At 49.4% G+C, this 20,552-nt stretch overlaps 2 protein-coding genes across 2 annotated transcripts in view; one reads left to right on the top strand and one right to left on the bottom strand.

Moving 5' to 3' along the window:
* Positions 1-170: 170 nt before the first annotated feature.
* On the top strand, positions 171-15,248 carry LOC130375862 (adaptin ear-binding coat-associated protein 1-like). The gene is made up of 9 exons (XM_056582996.1): positions 171-265; positions 3,859-3,959; positions 5,298-5,402; positions 12,607-12,688; positions 12,789-12,897; positions 13,616-13,763; positions 13,988-13,992; positions 14,642-14,727; positions 14,948-15,248. Exons 1-9 carry the CDS (start codon positions 171-173, stop codon positions 15,045-15,047), a joined length of 831 nt encoding a protein of 276 aa, XP_056438971.1. The 3' UTR covers positions 15,048-15,248.
* A 1,472-nt stretch (positions 15,249-16,720) lies between these two features.
* The window catches only part of LOC130376134 (serine/threonine-protein kinase SBK2-like), a 7,765-nt gene continuing 3,933 nt past the window's right edge, over positions 16,721-20,552 (bottom strand). The window contains exons 4-6 of the mRNA XM_056583353.1: positions 19,446-19,607; positions 17,550-17,798; positions 16,721-17,260 (exon numbers count right to left, since the gene is read on the bottom strand). Coding sequence (XP_056439328.1) covers positions 16,916-17,260; positions 17,550-17,798; positions 19,446-19,607 — 756 coding nt within the window. The 3' untranslated portion in view covers positions 16,721-16,915. The remainder of the gene's footprint in view (positions 17,261-17,549; positions 17,799-19,445; positions 19,608-20,552) is intronic.

The following is a 20,552-nucleotide window of genomic DNA, read 5'->3' as shown; positions in this document are numbered from 1 at the left end:
AGGTTAAAACATTTTTGATGTTGTGCCTCAAGTCCTCTGAAGCAGAAGGGCCCTGGTGGAGGACAGGGGACAGGCGGACCCCAGACACCAGGGGGTAGAATATACTGACCATCCACTACGGGGCCCACGACCTGTCACTCAATCCCCCACTCCGCATCACTGGAACCAAGATGGCGACGGAGGGGGCTTACGAGTCCATCCTGTGCGTAAAGCCAGATGTCAACGTGTATCGCATCCCCCCGCGGGCCACAAACCGAGGCTACAGGTAACGAGCTGCTCTCTGATCCGACCCGGGCTGTGACCCGATCACCGATCAATGATCGATCAGGTTCAGCCCTCTGCGTCCTAGAATTAACGATCATAGGCTCAGAACATTGACAACCAGGACAGCGATGATCGGCGTGTGTGATGATGTCGTTATTCTAAAATGATTATTAAAATATTTATTATATTTACAATTAGTCAAATCGACAAACAATCTATTTTCTGCGCTGTTGTACCCATCGATTGACTGGAAATGCCATGACGTCACGCGGATCGATAAGGGCGTTGCAACGCACGTTCTGCTCCCTGACGTGACCGGTTCAATGCTCTTTTCAGCCGCGAACCGAAAACGGATTTTGTGGTCTATTAACATTTACATTCAGGGCATTTAGTGTCAGACGCTTTCATCCAGAGCGACTTGCAATAAGTCTTCATCTGTCAGAAGAAAGAGAAACAACAATAAATCTCTGTCGGTACGGCTGTTCATAGAACCTATATGTCTAAAGGTTATATGTCTAAAGTACGGCTGGCCTCTGTGCAGCCTCCCCCCACTACTGGAGCTGTCACTCACATGTTGAGCATCAGACTGAACCCATAGGAGCTGTCACTCACATGTTGATCATCAGACTAAAGTGAACCCTTATAAACCAGCAGGGATTGGTTTGAGAAGTCCTTAAGAAATAATCCCTTATCTTTAGACCAAGTGAGTCTCAAAACATACAGCATTCAAGATGGTTTGAGTTGAGCAGAGTGCTATTATCTAACGTGGTGTTATAACGTAGTATTATAAAGTAGTGCTTTAATGTAGATTCGATTCGATTAGAAAAACTTTATTTGACTTGTAACAGGACAGGAAAATGTGCCTGCATGGCAAAATCTGGCAGATTGACATGTTGACCTGTGGTGCTCATGTTCATTAATGCGCGCTGTCCCTTTTAGATACAGTAGACCAGCTAGCGTCGAGGTGTCCCTGAGCAACTCGCCCCACCCCAACCGCTCCTGATGACAGGCCTTGCATGGTTGACGCCGCCATCGCTGTGTGAATGTGTGTGTGGACCGTTGTGACTGGACAGAAGCTTCTGCTAAGTGCCCCAAATGTACAATGTGTGTAAACTGGGAGGAAAGATCTGCCCTTAAGTACCCAGCCCCCACCGGAAGAGGTGCTGACCTGTCTGACCCTCGGACCTGTCTGACCCTCTGACCTGTCTGACCCTCGGACCTGTCTGACCCTCGGTCCTGTCTGTCCTGTCTGACCCTCTGACCTGTCTGACCCTCGGACCTGTCTGACCCTCGGACCTGTCCGACCCTCTGACCTGTCTGACCCTCGGTCCTGTCTGACTCTCGGTCCTGTCTGACCCTCTGACCTGTCTGACCCTCGGTCCTGTCTGACTCTCTGTCCTGTCTGACCCTCGGTCCTGTCTGACCCTCGGTCCTGTCTGACTCTCGGTCCTGTCTGTCCTGTCTCACCCTCGGACCTGTCTGACTCTCGGTCCTGTCTGACCCTCGGACCTGTCTGACCCTCTGACCTGTCTGACCCTCGGTCCTGTCTGACCCTCTAACCTGTCTGACCCTCGGTCCTGTCTGACTCTCGGTCCTGTCTGACCCTCTGACCTGTCTGACCCTCGGTCCTGTCTGACTCTCGGTCCTGTCTGACCCTCGGTCCTGTCTGTCCTGTCTGACCCTCGGTCCTGTCCGACCCTCGGTCCTGTCCGACCCTCGGTCCTGTCTGTCCTGTCTGACCCTCGGTCTTGTCTGTCCTGTCTGACCCTCTGACCTGTCTGACCCTCGGACCTGTCTGACCCTCGGTCCTGTCTGACCCTCGGTCCTGTCTGACCCTCGGACCTGTCTGACCCTCTGACCTGTCTGACCCTCTGACCTGTCTGACCCTCGGTCCTGTCTGACTCTCGGTCCTGTCTGACTCTCGGTCCTGTCTGACCCTCGGTCCTGTCTGACTCTCGGTCCTGTCTGACTCTCGGTCCTGTCTGACCCTCGGTCCTGTCTGACACTCGGTCCTGTCTGACCCTCGGTACTGTCTGACACTCGGACCTGTCTGACCCTCTGACCTGTCTGACCCTCTGACCTGTCTGACTCTCGGTCTTGTCTGACCTAGGGCTGGGCGATATGGACCAAAATGGATATGGACCTCGATATTTTTTGTTCGAATGCCGATATACGATATTATAACGATATTTTGAACAAAACAGGTAAAGTGTGCAGTTTTAACTCTGCGCCACAAGTATTCACTATCAACCATTTATTTAGTGATTTTTTTTTTTTTGCTCAACGAAGCACAGCTGTGCTTTAACATCAGATATGTAAGGGATAATGTAAAGAACGCCGGTCATTTTCAGGAAAATAAGCCCAGACAGGGCGAACAGGACACCGACCTGAAGGGGCTTATTTTCAATAATGACCGACGACGTTCTATACATTATCCTGCTTATTACACGGCTACTTGCCTGAACGAAAAAATAACTTCATGGTGTGTCTTTTTACAATTTATTTGTAACCAGCATTCGTAGTGTTGATCAGCAGAGAAATAGCCCGCCAAAGATGTTGACGTCGCATAGCAACCGAAGACGCTGGAGTTACCGGACTATTTACGGAGTGATACCAAAGACGTCATTAGAGACAAAAAATCCTGTTTTCCTTGACAGCGTCCTCAATAATATGAATGATTTTAGCTTGTGTGTGCCCGTGCCCGCGATAAATCACACACAAGCTAAATCATTCAAATTAATGTGCTTTATTTTTATCTTGCACTATTGGAGCACGTACTACTCTCTTGTGCTTCCCCTCTGACTACGAGATGGTTAGTGTTACAACTTTCTGCTGTCGGCTCCCAGACACGTTCCCTCCAGGACCGATGATCTCTCAGGGGCAACACACCCTTCACTTTGACCGGCAGTGGGTCTGCTTACAGGTCGGAATATGGTCGGAATGAAGCGGCCACCGATTCTTGCCGGGTGCTTTATTCTTTTACACACATCCGGACTCGATCATTACTTCACTAAACTGACATGTACGCTACCGCTTGCTCGTCCACTGCACTCACACGCTGACCACACACACACACACACACACACACACACACACACACACACACACACACACACACACACACACACACACACACACACACAGTGATATGCGCACCAGATACTTTCTCGTGCGAACAAGATACTTTCTCGTGCGCACCAGATACTTTCTCGTGCTCACGAGAAACGTTAAAAACATTATTTTTACCCCATATCCCTTTACGGGTTCAGTACTCTCTACAACCGTGTCCGCCATGTTTTTGTTCAAAGTTTGTTGTGATGCGAAACGTCCGAGGGTGGGAGAACGCTACGTACATGTAAGGGGCGGAACATGGTTTGTAGGCTCAGAGAGCAGCGGTCGGCTTTATAAAATAGCGCTCGCAAGGCAACATCAAAATAATATATAATATACCGGTATGGCGATATTGTCTCAACTACATATCGCTTTCAAAAATATACCGGTATAATTTTAAAACCGGTATATCGCCCAGCCCTAGTCTGACCCTCGGACCTGTCTGTTCTGCACTGACCCTCTGTCATGTGACTGGTTCCTCAGAGCGGCCGACTGGAAGCTGGACAGCCCTGATTGGTCGGGGCGGTTGAGGATCACGGCCAAGGGGAACGAGGCGTACATCAAGCTGGAGGACAAGGTCTCCGGTACGAGCCCCGCTGTGGAGCTAATATGGAAGAAATTAACCATTAACTATGAGTATTATCAGGCCTATAGGACTATATAGAGATCAGGGGAGGCTTCTCCAGTGAGGAGAGGGAGGAAGGTCCTCCTTAACATTTTTTAGCATAGAAAATTTAGATTGTCCTCCAGACTACTTTAATGAATAAATGCCCTTAAATAGGACAACTTTAATGCCTTTGTATGTTATGTTTGTTTCCCTTGGTAAAGGGTCATTAGTACCCCCTCTCGCCTGACAGTTATTTCAAGCTAGGGGATGTACCTCCCCTAGCCTCCATTGACTCCCATTCATTTCACCCCAAAGTGTGAATAACGTGGGGTTCAATGGGAGAGAGGAGGAAAGTCCTCCTCTGAGTGAGTGACTAGCTAAGGGATCTGGATCCCGCCTATGTCTATTCACGAATAGGCTGAAGCCCTGGTTGCACACAGCGCTATGAACCAATAAGCAGGAGTCCTGGCTGTGGAGCAGCCCGGAGGGAGGGGTTATCTCCTTAAGTCTAGGCTACGAGAACCAACGAACCCGCTCAGTCGAATGCCTTGTTTCCACCAAGCGGTGCGCTACTGTTCGTTGCGGTACAGTGCGGCTTCCGTATCCCAAGGCCGGGCTAAGGAGCCCGCGGGCTCCACAGGCAGCCCTGGCTACGGAAATGTCAATATAAGCGAACAGAGCCGCACTGTACCGCAACGAACAGTAGCGCACCGCTCGGTGGAAACGAGGCATTAGACTGAGCGGGTTAGGTGGAGCCCGCGGCCGGGCAAGGCTACCCGCTGCCGGCCTGCGGAGCCCGCAAGGAGGCTTGACCTGATCTATAGCTTTACCACTGGACCACGAGTCCCCTTTGATCGGTGGTACGGGGTTCAAGGGGTGGAGGGGCGGGGCCTCTTGCCCCCGGCGTGAGGGTTTATTCGGGGTTTGAACCCAGAACCTTTGGCCTTGCGGTCGGACGCCCTAACCACTGGGACGTCCCTCTCCCATTACATACAGCCCTCCTCTTTGTACCTTGGAATATGTGATGAGGTAGGGGTGGGGTAGCCAAGGGGGTTGACGCCTAGTCAAAAAGTTCTGGGTTCGACCCCCAATGTCCACAGTCTACCTGCAGATATCCTAGATCAAGATCAGCCCTCACCCCTACCTGCTCCATGAGAGCTAGTCTCTGAGTCCACAGAAAATACATGACCTTCATTCCTGACTGAAGCATTCCAAGCGGCCTCCCGGTGTCCCGGGGTTGCTATGGGGACAGAGTGCCGCAGTGGACTCATCACCTGTCGCTCTGCCGCGGTGCTCTGTCCCTCCCGCCCACCAGGGGAGCTGTTCGCCCAGGCGCCCGTGCAGGAGTTCCCTGGCGTCACCGTGGAAACCGTCAGCGACTCCAGCCGCTACTTTGTGCTGCGAATTCAAGACGACAATGGTGAGGCCCCGCCCCCAAGGCTGTGGGCAGGAAACCCACAGGGATCACTGGTCAGTAGGGCTGAAACGATAATCGACTCAAAGCCACAAACCTGTCTCCCGGTGTGAGAAGGAAAAGCGCGACACGCCCTTTATAACGCCTTGTGCCCACTGCACCGTCCGTCAAAGGACGTTGGAAGGCGTGGCTGATGGATGGGGGAGCTTTCCAGGGTCGTCAGAGCCCGAGGAGTGTCACAGTGCTTAAATTTGCATACGCGATCTAATTGGATGACGGATCCGTCGCTGCCGGAAAAATTTAACATTTTTCAACTTTTTGACGGAGCCAAAGGCTCCAACGGAGCGCACGGATCCACAATGCATTGCGCGTCCGTCCCCATTCAAAGTCAATGGGGATCAGTCAACGGAAGGAGGCAGTGGGCACGAGGCGTAATTACTCCCCTTATCCTGGAGTCCAGATCCAGCCACCTGATATGAGCTGTTAGTGCCAGGGTTCCGTTATCCGATAAGAGAAAAATTAAATGTCAAAATTGTATCTCTCCGGTCAAATTGGCCGATTGAAATTAGCTAATAATCTGTCTAAATAATATTCTGCTGACACCGCTCCTCTTATAGATGCCGTAAGTCTGCGACGAGATGCCCTCGCTGTGGTGACAGCGCTCCGTGGCTACGGAGGATTGCATTTCTCCACAGCCTCTAAAGTCCTCATATGTGATATGGACGACATTTATCCAGAGTGGGCCTAGCACGCAAAAATAGCCTGTGTGATCCCTGTCTCTAGTGTTTTGTGTGCTTGACCTGCAGTTGGTCTGCTTATAGGTTAGAATGAAGCGGCCACCGATTATTGACAGGCTGGGTACTTTATTCTTATACACAACCGGACTCGTTCGTTTCTTCACTAGACTGACACACACACACGCTACCGCTCGCTCTCCTCGCTCGTCCACTCACTCGCTGACGTCACTCACACACACACACACACACACACACTTACTGCCATTCTCACGCACACACATATGCTACTTGTAACACTATGCCTCGTTATTGCGAATCAGACGTTTTTTGCCATCAATTTGAGAGTTAGGCTATTAAACATTAATAGGATATTTGACCGAAAACTAAACCTATGTAGGTCACTTTGTCCGGCACCGGACAAAGTGCTGGTTAGTGCTACCAACGCTGGTTAGTGCTACCAAACTATTCAAAGTACTATTATTTATTTGACCTTAATATTTTCAAATGCGTAAGCCTTAAAGGGCAACTTCACCCATTTCACATAAGCTTTGTATTTTTAGAACCCCCCGCATATTTTTGAATGGTCTAGCATCTTTCCCTTATTTTCTGGAGAGACTGGAGAGATCCGTATCGATCTCCAACACTTCCTGTTTTCAATTACGCAATATGACGATTTTTGCGTACAAGAAAATAGGAAGTGTATGATTCTCGTAAGACTACAACCACTAGTGGGCACTAGTGGGTCCCACCCCCTAGAGGGGGGTGGGACCCACTGACGCTACAGACCTATTAGAGCAGTGCCAGTGGGTGGGACTTCACCAGCAGAAACTAACATCCACAGCGTCTGAAGCTAAGATAACAGAGGCTGTTGATAAAACTGAAGTACATTGGCGGAGGGTACTGGATCTGACGTAGAAGATGGCTCCATGCAAAAGTTCACCATTTCGAAAGAAATACAAACGAGGACTACCGTATTTTCCGCATTATAGGCACACCGGATTGTAAGGCGCACCTTTAATGAATGGCCTATTTTAGAACTGTTTTCATATATAGGGCGCACCGGATTATAAGGCACATAGAATAGAGGATACTGCAGTCAAACGTTTGACTGGGGTTGCGTTATGCATCGACTAGACCGAGCTGTGCTAAAGGGAATGTCAACAAAACAGTCAGATAAAGTCAAACTTTATTAAGCGTTCTGACAACTCCGGTCACTCCCATGGTAACGATGTTCAAACGTTAATGTGCATATTAACAATATCTGATCAATATCTGATCAATATCAATATCTCTTAACAATAAGCTCACTTTTCAGTTCATTCCCCGTCTACGAATCCCTCGAATTCTTGTGTGTCCGAATTGAACAGTTGGGCGAGTACGGCATCCAACATGCCCGGATCCCTCTCGTCATTATCCGAGTCAGTGTCGCTGCTGTTGCCTGGCAGTTCAGTGATTATTCCTGCCTTCGTGAAAGCTTGGACCACAGTTGAGACTGTTATATCAGCCCAGGCATCCACGATCCATTGGCAGATAGTGGCGTAAGTCGCCTGGCGCTGTCTTGGTGACTTGGTGACGTGATGTTCGCCTTCTTGGCCCCGTCCACACGAAGCCGATTTTTTGGGTGAAACCGCATAATGCTACGGCCACACCAAACGCGTGTAACGTGCCTAACTTGACGCTTGATCATTGTGTGTCACAAAAATGGTTCAACGCGCCAACGTGAACCATTCTACCAGGTTCACGTTGGCGCGAACTGGCTGCGCTGGATTTAGGAGTCCGAGGTAGGAAACCCAAACGCCGCCGTGTTTGGGTGCATGATAGAGTTTAGATCGGATTAGATTAAATAATCTCGGATATAAATAACAATAATCGGGTTAAATAACTTCACATGGTGTGTCTGGTGTGTTTCCAGCATTCGTAGTGTTGATCAGCAGATATATAGTCCGCCAAGACGTTGAGGTTGCTTAGCAACCAGAGACGCTGTCCATGCAAGTGAATGGAGCGTTCCCTCTTCGTCATAACTATCAAACCAAACATCCTTCACATTCAACGAGCGAACATGATGAAAGTATAATGCACATTTCTCGCTAAAAATGTTTACATAAACACATTTAATGGCGTAACTATGTTACTATTTCCACCCAGAATAAAGAAAGATGTCGGCCGTATGCTTCTGTGCAAGCGTCACTACTCTCTGCCAGTGACGTCGGGTCAAGCTCCACGCTGATTTGTTCCATTAGTAGATGGAACAAGGAGGTGTCCGATAGGCGGAGATGATCAGCGGGAGTGGCCGCCAGCGAAGCTGTGCATGGTGGGAGTTGTTGTCTTCAATCCACAAGCGCCAAAAAGTCACTTTCTGCCTTTTCTCGGTCAAGACGGCACCAAATTAGAATTTTATTTTATTATTCGACTACATATAGGACCCAATTTCAATACATCATGCCTCCACCGGTGAAATGCTCCTTTAAACCACAAATCTAGTTGAGGGTTTTTGCCTACCTGAAAGCATCCTCCAACTGCAATCTTTGGTTATTTATTTATTCATTTTGCATAGGCCTACTTTAATAGTATTCTTTCTGTTAAAATCTGTTCAGCGTTCCAAATTATTTGTTATTAAATGTAACATTAAGTTAAAAATCGTGATACAAAGTGAATCGTGAGTTGGTGTATCGTTACAGCCCTGCTGATCAGGGATCAGTGATCAGGGGTCAATGATAACTGTTTAACCCATCAGGGATCAGTGATCAGGGGTCAGTGATAACTGATCGAGAACCCATCGGGATCAGTAATTAATGTTGAATCCATCGGGATCAGTGATAACTGATCGGGGATCAGTGATAACTGTAGAACCCATCGGGGATCAGTGATAACTGTTGAAGCCATAAGGGATCAGTGATAACTGTAGAACCCATCAGGGATCAGTGATAACTGATCGGGGATCAGTGATAACTGTTGAACCCATCGGGATCAGTGATAACTGATCGGGGATCAGTGATAACTGTAGAACCCATCAGGATCAGTGATAACTGTTGAACCCATCAGGATCAGTGATAACTGTTGAACCCATCAGGGATCAGTGATAACTGATCGGGGATCAGTGATAACTGTTGAACCCATCAGGGATCAGTGATAACTGATCGGGGATCAGTGATAACTGTTGAACCCATCAGGATCAGTGATAACTGTTGAACCCATCAGGATCAGTGATAACTGTTGAACCTATCAGGGATCAGTGATAACTGTTGAACCCATCAGGGATCAGTGATAACTGTTGAACCCATCAGGATCAGTGATAACTGTTGAACCCATCAGGGATCAGTGATAACTGTTGAACCCATCAGGATCAGTGATAACTGTTGAACCCATCAGGATCAGTGATAACTGTTGAACCCATCAGGATCAGTGATAACTGATCGGGGATCAGTGATAACTGTTGAACCCATCAGGGATCAGTGATAACTGTTGAACCCATCAGGGATCAGTGATAACTGTGGAACCCATAAGGATCAGTGATAACTGTTGAACCCATCAGGGATCAGTGATAACTGTTGAACCCATCAGGATCAGTGATAACTGTTGAACCCATCAGGATCAGTGATAACTGTAGAACCCATCAGGATCAGTGATAACTGTTGAACCCATCAGGGATCAGTGATAACTGTTGAACCCATCAGGATCAGTGATAACTGTTAAACCCATCAGGATCAGTGATAACTGTTGAACCCATCAGGATCAGTGATAACTGATCGGGGATCAGTGATAACTGTTGAACCCATCAGGGATCAGTGATAACTGTTGAACCCATCAGGGATCAGTGATAACTGTTGAACCCATAAGGATCAGTGATAACTGTTGAACCCATAAGGATCAGTGATAACTGTTGAACCCATCAGGGATCAGTGATAACTGTTGAACCCATCAGGATCAGTGATAACTGTAGAACCCATCAGGGATCAGTGATAACTGTTGAACCCATCAGGATCAGTGATAACTGTTGAACCCATCAGGGATCAGTGATAACTGTTGAACCCATCAGGATCAGTGATAACTGTTGAACCCATCAGGATCAGTGATAACTGTTGAACCCATAAGGATCAGTGATAACTGGTGGGAGTTGTTGTCTTCAATCCACAAGCGCCAAAAAGTCACTTTCTGCCTTTTCTCGGTCAAGACGGCACCAAATTAGAATTTTATTTTATTATTCGACTACATATAGGACCCAATTTCAATACATCATGCCTCCACCGGTGAAATGCTCCTTTAAACCACAAATCTAGTTGAGGGTTTTTGCCTACCTGAAAGCATCCTCCAACTGCAATCTTTGGTTATTTATTTATTCATTTTGCATAGGCCTACTTTAATAGTATTCTTTCTGTTAAAATCTGTTCAGTGTTCCAAATTATTTGTTATTAAATGTAACATTAAGTTAAAAATCGTGATACAAAGTGAATCGTGAGTTGGTGTATCGTTACAGCACTGCTGATCAGGGATCAGTGATCAGGGGTCAATGATAACTGTTTAACCCATCAGGGATCAGTGATCAGGGGTCAGTGATAACTGATCGAGAACCCATCGGGATCAGTAATTAATGTTGAATCCATCGGGATCAGTGATAACTGATCGGGGATCAGTGATAACTGTAGAACCCATCGGGGATCAGTGATAACTGTTGAAGCCATCAGGGATCAGTGATAACTGTAGAACCCATCAGGGATCAGTGATAACTGATCGGGGATCAGTGATAACTGTTGAACCCATCGGGATCAGTGATAACTGATCGGGGATCAGTGATAACTGTAGAACCCATCAGGATCAGTGATAACTGTTGAACCCATCAGGATCAGTGATAACTGTTGAACCCATCAGGGATCAGTGATAACTGATCGGGGATCAGTGATAACTGTTGAACCCATCAGGGATCAGTGATAACTGATCGGGGATCAGTGATAACTGTTGAACCCATCAGGATCAGTGATAACTGTTGAACCCATCAGGATCAGTGATAACTGTTGAACCTATCAGGGATCAGTGATAACTGTTGAACCCATCAGGGATCAGTGATAACTGTTGAACCCATCAGGATCAGTGATAACTGTTGAACCCATCAGGGATCAGTGATAACTGTTGAACCCATCAGGATCAGTGATAACTGTTGAACCCATCAGGATCAGTGATAACTGTTGAACCCATCAGGATCAGTGATAACTGATCGGGGATCAGTGATAACTGTTGAACCCATCAGGGATCAGTGATAACTGTTGAACCCATCAGGGATCAGTGATAACTGTGGAACCCATAAGGATCAGTGATAACTGTTGAACCCATCAGGGATCAGTGATAACTGTTGAACCCATCAGGATCAGTGATAACTGTTGAACCCATCAGGATCAGTGATAACTGTAGAACCCATCAGGATCAGTGATAACTGTTGAACCCATCAGGGATCAGTGATAACTGTTGAACCCATCAGGGATCAGTGATAACTGTTGAACCCATCAGGATCAGTGATAACTGTTGAACCCATCAGGATCAGTGATAACTGATCGGGGATCAGTGATAACTGTTGAACCCATCAGGGATCAGTGATAACTGTTGAACCCATAAGGATCAGTGATAACTGTTGAACCCATCAGGGATCAGTGATAACTGTTGAACCCATCAGGATCAGTGATAACTGTAGAACCCATCAGGGATCAGTGATAACTGTTGAACCCATCAGGATCAGTGATAACTGTTGAACCCATCAGGGATCAGTGATAACTGTTGAACCCATCAGGATCAGTGATAACTGTTGAACCCATCAGGATCAGTGATAACTGTTGAACCCATAAGGATCAGTGATAACTGTTGAACCCATCAGGGATCAGGGATAACTGTTGAACCCATCAGGGATCAGTGATAACTGTTGAACCCATCAGGGATCAGTGATAACTGTTGAACCCATCAGGGATCAGTGATAACTGTTGAACCCATAAGGATCAGTGATAACTGTTGAACCCATCAGGGATCAGTGATAACTGTTGAACCCATCAGGGATCAGTGATAACTGTTGAACCCATCAGGGATCAGTGATAACTGTTGAACCCATCAGGATCAGTGATAACTGTTGAACCCATCAGGGATCAGTGATAACTGTTGAACCCATCAGGATCAGTGATAACTGTTGAACCCATCAGGATCAGTGATAACTGTTGAACCCATCAGGGATCAGTGATAACTGTTGAACCCATCAGGGATCAGTGATAACTGTTGAACCCATCAGGGATCAGTGATAACTGTTGAACCCATAAGGATCAGTGATAACTGTTGAACCCATCAGGGATCAGTGATAACTGTTGCACCCATCAGGGATCAGTGATAACTGTTGAACCCATAAGGATCAGTGATAACTGTTGAACCCATCAGGGATCAGTGATAACTGTTGAACCCATCAGGATCAGTGATAACTGTCGATGCTGTGTGGGCGTCTGCAGGTCGCAGTGCCTTCATCGGGGTGGGGTTCGGGGATCGCGGCGACGCCTTCGACTTCAACGTGGCGTTGCAGGACCACTTCAAGTACGTGAGGAACTCCTCTCATCATCACATCGCACTGTCTGTGTGTCTTGTAGAACCAGGGTTCTTCCACGGAACCCTGATGCTCTGATCCAACCTGCAGGGGGCTGAAGCAGGAGGAGGAGCTGAGCAGGAAGGCCCAGAGTGGAGACCCCGGCCCCAAGCTGGACCTGGGCTTCAAGGAGGGCCAGACCATCACCCTGAACATCGGGGTGAGAGGCAGAACCTCTCATTGACATTTAGGGCCTTCCTAGAACCAGTAGAGCCACCATTAGTGCCAAGCACTACCAGACACTAGGTTAACCCATTCCCCGTATACAACACAGAGAGCTAGGATGCTACACCATGCTAATTACTATTTTTAAGAGCAAGGACGTACAACATACAATAAGTGCGTAAGAGGAGGGTGGGGGGGTGTGGGGGGTTGAGGGGAAGCTATGCAGAGGCTAGGTGAAGTCTGTACAAGGGTTAGGGTTAGGGTTAGGGTAACCCTAACCCTAACCCTAAGCTATGCAGAGGCTAGGTGAAGTCTGTACAAGGGTTAGGGTTAGGGTTAGGGTAACCCTAACCCTAACCCTAAGCTATGCAGAGGCTAGGTGAAGTCTGTACAAGGGAGTCTTGAGTCTTTTGCAAGAGTGCAACCCATTAAACACAGCGGCAGCAAGAAGGAGAGACCATATAGATTACACATTGTTATCTACCGTACAAAGCCTAGTCTGAATCCCTGAAGATATATCTAAACAACGTCAAATCACAAGATCCATGGTTTCATTTGAAAGTTATTCTCGACATCTTCACCAGTAATGCAAGCACATATATCAGTTTGTAACACATATACCTGATCTTATCCTTTTATAGTGCTAAAAACATACGTAATACCCAAGCAAGTTTTCAATCAGAGACTCAAAAGATTTCCCTTTCCTCCAATAGCAAGGCAAGAAGAGGAACAAGCCCCGCCCCCTGAGCTCTGGTGGGTTTGGGCTCCTCCCACCTCCCCCGGGAGGAAAGATTGTCCCGCCTCCTTCCCCTGGAATATCCAATCACAACACAATTCCAGAGACGGGAGGCTCTGTAACAGGTATCTGACTCCTACCTGCTCCTTAAGGACCTGACTCTGTACCGGAGGCTCTGTAACAGGTATCTGACTCCTACCTGCTCCTTAAGGACCTGACTCTGTACCGGAGGCTCTGTAACAGGTATCTGACTCCTACCTGCTCCTTAAGGACCTGACTCTGTACCGGAGGCTCTGTAACAGGTATCTGACTCCTACCTGCTCCTTAAGGACCTGACTCTGTACCGGAGGCTGTGTAACAGGTATCTGACTCCTACCTGCTCCTTAAGGACCTGACTCTGTACTGGAGGCTGTCTAACAGGTATCTGACTCCTACCTGCTCCTTAAGGACCTGACTCTGTACTGGAGGCTGTCTAACAGGTATCTGACTCCTACCTGCTCCTTAAGGACCTGACTCTGTACTGGAGGCTGTCTAACAGGTATCTGACTCCTACCTGCTCCTTAAGGACCTGACTCTGTACTGGAGGCTGTGTAACAGGTATCTGACTCCTACCTGCTCCTTAAGGACCTGACTCTGTACCGGAGGCTGTGTAACAGGTATCTGACTCCTACCTGCTCCTTAAGGACCTGACTCTGTACCGGAGGCTGTGTAACAGGTATCTGACTCCTACCTGCTCCTTAAGGACCTGACTCTGTACTGGAGGCTGTCTAACAGGTATCTGACTCCTACCTGCTCCTTAAGGACCTGACTCTGTACTGGAGGCTGTCTAACAGGTATCTGACTCCCGCTGTCCTACTTCCAGCTGGACCGTCTGGACACAATCCTCCTGAACGATTCTTTAAAACTAAAATTAACTTTATGTGTGTTGTCTGACCACTGAGAATAGGTCACTCTCTTATCCTCGTCTGGGGTCTTTGGTCTCTCTCTCTACCCCCCCCCCCAGGGTGTCTTGGATCTAGACAGCAGTAACTGCAACACGGTGGTCAAGTTTGGATCGGACCTCGGGGGAGGCTTCTCTGTAGCTTCCAGGTGGGGCTCCCTCTCTCTAAATCACTGGTTCTCATAAAGAACGTCTCCAATGCTAACATGCCAATGAAACATGCTAACATATTAAAACAACATGCTAACACATACTGTTCAATTAACAGGCTGAAACAACATGGCAACGCAACATGCTAACACAACATACTAACATGGTACACTAACATGCTGTAACAACCTGTAAACGCAACATGCTATCTTTGTTCAGCCCCCTGGCCTCAGCTCCTCCACCTCCACGGACTGGATTCAGTTCTGAACCACTCCACACCTCCTTCACCTCGCTCCACCCCTCTCCTCGAGGACATTAGGTCGCCTCCTCCTCCTTCCCCTCCACCCAAACCGACCACAGAGTTCTGCAACCTTCTGCCCCTCCATCCTAAACTACAGAAAAAGGTTCTAAAACTACAGAGGAATGTTCTAACACTACAGATGAATGTTCCAGAAGCTCAGAAGAATGTTCCTGAACCAGAAGAGATGAAGCTCAGGGTTCTCCAGAGTTCTGGCCTGAAGGAGACGAGGCTAGGACAACATCTAAGGGCTAGAGAATACTGTGTGTGTGTGTGTGTGTGTGTGTGTGTGTGTGTGTGTGTGTGTGTGTGTGTGTGTGTGTGTGTGAGATGAATCTAATGCTTGATGCTATCTTTTAATATTTTGGTCACTCAAGTGTGTTATGAATACGATTTTGAAATGTTTATTATAAGGTCTGGTAATGTTTCTCTGATGAGCTACATGTGTAAAGCTGAAATTATCCGTCCCAATATAATAAATATCCATTTAAACATGGGAGCCTCCTCATTCGAAGATGATATCAGAAACAAGACTGTGTTAGTGTGTGCGTGCGTGTGTGTGTAATGTTGAAGGTACTTAATGCAGAGCAGCAGATGTTTCTGTGGGATGGAGATCAGAGAGGAGCTCTTGTTGTCACAACATGATGGATTCACCACCGCCCCCCGGTCGCTGAATCTACGCAGCAGGGAATTAGAGATGCCGTAAAAACACACACGCACACACACACACACACACACACTAACACACACACTTATACCCCCCCACACACACACACACACACACACACACACACACACACACACACACACACACACACACACACACACACACACACACACACACACACACACACACACACACACACACACACACACACACGCTGGCTCCGGCCCAGCCCTCTCCAGCCCCCCCGCCGGCCCCCCCAGCCATCCAGTTGGGCCCTGTACTGTAGAGGGCCCCTCCGTCGGTGTCAGCTGTCACTCAGCATGCAGACGCATAACCGCACACACGGCCCGGTGGTCCCAGGGAAAGGACACACCAGTTCACCCTGATGGTGAGGGTCCGGCCCAGGGCCAGCCGACCCACGCGGGAGTGGAACCAGACACCCAACCTCATGTTGTAGTCCTTCATGGAACAACCTGTCCCTGCACCCAGCTGTGACCTCACACACACACACACACACACACACACACACACACACACACACACACACACACACACACACACACACACACACACACACACACACACACACACACACACACACACACACACTCTCCATTTCGAGACGTGTCAGCAGCATATCAGTGTCGGTTTCTAGAACTTCTAGGGTTAGGGTTAAGGTTCGGGTTAGCCTTGGTAACCGCATCGTGTTCTGTCTCCCACATCAACATCTCTGGCCTTTGGCCCCAAGCTGCAGTCAGGAAAATCTTGAGACCCCAAACCTCTTCCACGTCTCCCCAGTGTTCCCAGTGATGTCCTGGTGTTGCTCCAAACTCCAGCCAATGGATTCATGGAACCCATTCAAACCGATAAAGAGGATTATCTGTAGATGTCTATGTCTTAATGGCTCCCAGATCAGCTGACCCCTAGTGGGGCTTGACCCCCAGGTTTAAACACTGGTTTGAAGATGGGACGTGAACACATATATTCACACATTTCGTTCACATAAACCTGACATAATCACATAAGATCAATGTTTTACACATTTTACTAAAGCCATACAAGGCTGAACAGCAGTTAATATTTGTGATATTTCTTCCACAATCATCGGACAAAACCTTTTATTTAATAGGTCAAAGGTCGCCTGTTTTACCAAGAGGTGTGATGTTGTGATGTCACTGTACTCCACTTGTTACATCACAAGTGGGCGTGTCCAGCCCAGGAATCACAGAGCTGAGGCCCTGCTCCTAGCGGCCATCTTGGATCTAAGTTCTAGCTGACCGCTGGCTTCTTTTCTGCTAGCCTCATTAAGCTCCGCTAACACCTCGCTGTCATTATGGGATGTTTGGTGACTCAAGGTTCTGAGTGCCTCCCCCCCGCTCCTCCTCCTCTTCCTCTCCGCCTCCAGCCGGCTCCGCTCCTCCCCCCTCAGCCACTCCTCCCCCAGGAAGGCCAGGGCGTCGCCCGGCCTCCCCCGGAGCCTGGGCCGCGGGTCCAGAAGGGCCCGGAACAGGGAGCAGGCCAAGGGGGTGAAGCCGCGGAACTGGGGGGCCACGGGGGGGCTGGGCCCCTGCCACAACTCGGACCCCCAGGTGTCAGAGGAGGAGCAGGAGGAGCAGGAGGAGGAGGAGGAAGAGGAGGAGGAGAGGAGGAGGAGCAGGAGGAGGAGGAGGAGGGCGAGGGGGAGGAGGGGAGGAGGGGGAGGAGGAGGGGGAGGAGGGGGAGGAGGAGGCGGAGGAGGGCGAGGAGGAGGCGGAGGGGGAGGAGGGGGAGGAGGCGGAGGGGGAGGAGGGGGAGGAGGAGGCGGAGGGGGAGGAGGGGGAAGAGGAGGCGGCGGAGGGGGAGGAACAGCAGCAGCAGCAGCGGTGGCGGCAGACCCAGTCCCTGTAGCGGCGGTAGGACGGGTTGCAGCAGGCGGTCTCGGCCCAGGGCAGGGCGCCGGTGAGCAGGGCGTAGGTCAGGATGCCGAGGGCCCAGCAGTCCACGCTGGGGTCGGCCGCCACCCACAGCGGCGCTCCAGCCCCCCCCCGCCGGGCGCCCTGGGCCTCGGGGGGGCAGTAGGCGGAGCTGTACCAGACCTCCTGGATGCGGCTGCCCACCGCCTTCACCTGTGGGGGGGCACAGACACGCAGCAGCCTGTAGGAGGGGTTTCTGAGGCTGCGATTGATCGGCCTGGAGGGCGATTACCGAGCGTTGTCCGTGCGTGCGTGCATGCGTGCGGGCGGGGGGGCGCGTACGTGCGGGCGGGCAGGCGTGCGGGCGTGTGCGTGCGTGCGTGTGTGCGTGCGTGCGTGCGTGCGTGCGTGCGTCAGAGATGGAAATTAACTTTTTTGCCCAGCAGCCACTGTGGCAGGTAGATTTAAAAATCTACCAGCCACTCATCTTTTTTCCCAGCCACTTTTTATACGCTATATATTTTTTAATATATGCGTACATTTTAAACAATATAATAGTAACAATAGATAAGAAAAGTGTTTTTCATACACATCAGTTGGTGTTACGATGACAAGTTTGGGGATAATTCATCTATGCAAAGTATTTTCATTAAAAAACGAATCGACATATTAATAATAATAAAACAACATGCATGGCTACACCATCATAAGTCAATAGGAACATTTGTTTTTTTGTATTTACATGTGACTGCATACAAATGTGTCCACACAGACATGGTAACTAACGTATGATAGTAAGCTTTATATGCCCTTAACACTAATATTCAGAAGAAAATATGTGTGGCATTCAGTCCAATGCTGAAAATATATCTGTGGCATTCAGTAGGCCAATGCTGTGGTAAAGTGTTTAAAGTATGACCAAGTGTTTCTTTCTGTTCAATAGATAGAACGTTATCAATCCCCTGTAGGAGAAATTTGTTAATGTTTGTCCCTATAAAACAATAATGGTAAAATAATAAATACAAAACACGACGGTAACTGAGTAGGTCAAACCGTCCAATCTGAAGGCTCTACTTAACCACTCCCCCTACTCACTTCCACCAATGCGAAGCGAACAGAACTGAGTAGGGGAGGACGTAGCCTAATAATATAAGGCTTTTAATAAAATCCCGGACGATTTTGAAATTCCGACGCACATTTTTTAAAAGTGTGTCAAAAAGAGGGCATGTCCGGGCAAAAGAGGACGTCTGGTTACCCTACGTGTGGCGTGTGAGCGTGTGCATGGGTTGAATTGCGTGTGTCTCACGCCGAACGCGTGACACTTGAGAGCCCTGTTACCGATATTATCCCGGATATTGACAGTCGCAGTTGAGCAAAATAGGCGTAGAGGAAGAAGGGGCCCGGATGTTGACAGTTATGGTTGTGGAACTGTGCAGCGCCGTATAACGAATGTATTAGATATGCAAATTTGATCGGACCTGACTGGAAAGTATTACCCGCCACCATACAAATCCACCCGCAAATGGCGTGTGAAGGGTGTTAATTTCCATCCCTGGCGTGCGTGTGGGCGTTTGCGTGCGTGCGTGCGTGCGTGCGTGTGTGTGCGTGCGTGCGGACGTTTGCGAGTGTGCGGGCGTTTGCGTGCATGCGGGCGTGTGCGTGCGTGAGTGTGTGCGTGCGTGCAGGCGTGCGGGCGTGTGCGGGCGGGCGTGTGCGTGCGTGAGTGTGTGCGTGCGTGCGTGCGGGCGTTTGCGTGCGTGCGTGCGTGCGTGCGTGCATGCGGGCGTGTGCATGCGTGAGTGTGTGCGTGCGTGCGGGCGTTTGCGTGTGTGCGGGTTTGTGGGTGCGGGCGTCTCTCACCATGCCGAAGTCCCCCAGCTTCACCCAGCTGCCGGCGGGGTCGCAGAGGAAGACGTTCTCCGGCTTCAGGTCGCGGTGGACCAGGCCGTGGGCGTGGAGGTGGGCCAGAGCCCCACTCAGCTGAGAGACCACCCTCTGGACGGAGCCTTCCTCCACGCCCCCCTGGAGACACACAGAGACACACAGAGACACGCACACACACAGAGACACACACACACAGAGACACACAGAGACACACAGAGACACACAGAGACACACAGAGACACGCACACTCACAGAGACACACACACACAGAGACACACAGAGACACACAGAGACACACAGAGACACACAGAGACACGCACACTCACAGAGACACACACACACAGAGACACACAGAGACACGCACACACACAGAGACACACACACACAGAGACACACAGAGACACACGGAGACACACAGAGACACGCACACACACAGAGACACACACACACAGAGACACACAGAGACACACAGAGACACGCACACACACAGAGACACACAGAGACACACACACACACACAGAGACACACAGAGACACACACACACAGAGACACACAAAGACACACAGAGACACACAAAGACACACAGAGACACGCACACACACAGACACACACACACCCACACACACACACACACACACAGAGACACACACACAGGGACACAGGGAGACACACTTAAGGGCGGCAGTAGCTCAGAAGGCAGCGAGGCGTGGGTGTGGTAGACGCCAGGTTAGGGTTAGTGTTAGTCAGGGTGTGGTAGACGCCAGGTTAGGGTTAGTGTTAGTCAGGGTGTGGTAGACGCCAGGTTAGGGTTAGTGTTAGTCAGGGTGTGGTAGACGCCAGGTTAGGGTTAGTGTTAGTCAGGGTGTGGTAGACGCCAGGTTAGGGTTAGTGTTAGTCAGGGTGTGGTAGACGCCTCACCCTGACTACTAGCTGACCAGCTGGCCGTCAGGTTGGGAAGGAATGGATGAATGGCAGGAGAGAGAGAGAGAGAGAGAGAGAGAGAGAGAGAGAGAGAGAGACAGAGACAGAGACAGAGACAGAGAGAGAGAGAGAGAGAGAGAGAGAGAGACAGAGACAGAGACA

Source organism: Gadus chalcogrammus, chromosome 22 (genome assembly GCF_026213295.1).
Source record: "Gadus chalcogrammus isolate NIFS_2021 chromosome 22, NIFS_Gcha_1.0, whole genome shotgun sequence".
NCBI lineage: Eukaryota > Metazoa > Chordata > Actinopteri > Gadiformes > Gadidae > Gadus > Gadus chalcogrammus.
The sequence above is the reverse complement of the archived record's forward strand: the minus strand, read 5'-3'. Positions and strand labels throughout refer to the sequence as shown.

What these genes read in the sequence shown, in the direction of transcription:
- LOC130375862 (XM_056582996.1), top strand. Translation starts at nt 171, where the DNA reads ATGGCGACGGAGGGGGCTTACGAGTCCATCCTGTGCGTAAAGCCAGAT. An exon ending in GCTGGAGGACAAGGTCTCCG is followed by an intron (nt 3,960 to 5,297) that starts GTACGAGCCCCG and finishes CCCGCCCACCAG; the next exon opens with GGGAGCTGTTCGCCCAGGCG. An exon ending in GGCTTCTCTGTAGCTTCCAG is followed by an intron (nt 14,728 to 14,947) that starts GTGGGGCTCCCT and finishes ATCTTTGTTCAG; the next exon opens with CCCCCTGGCCTCAGCTCCTC.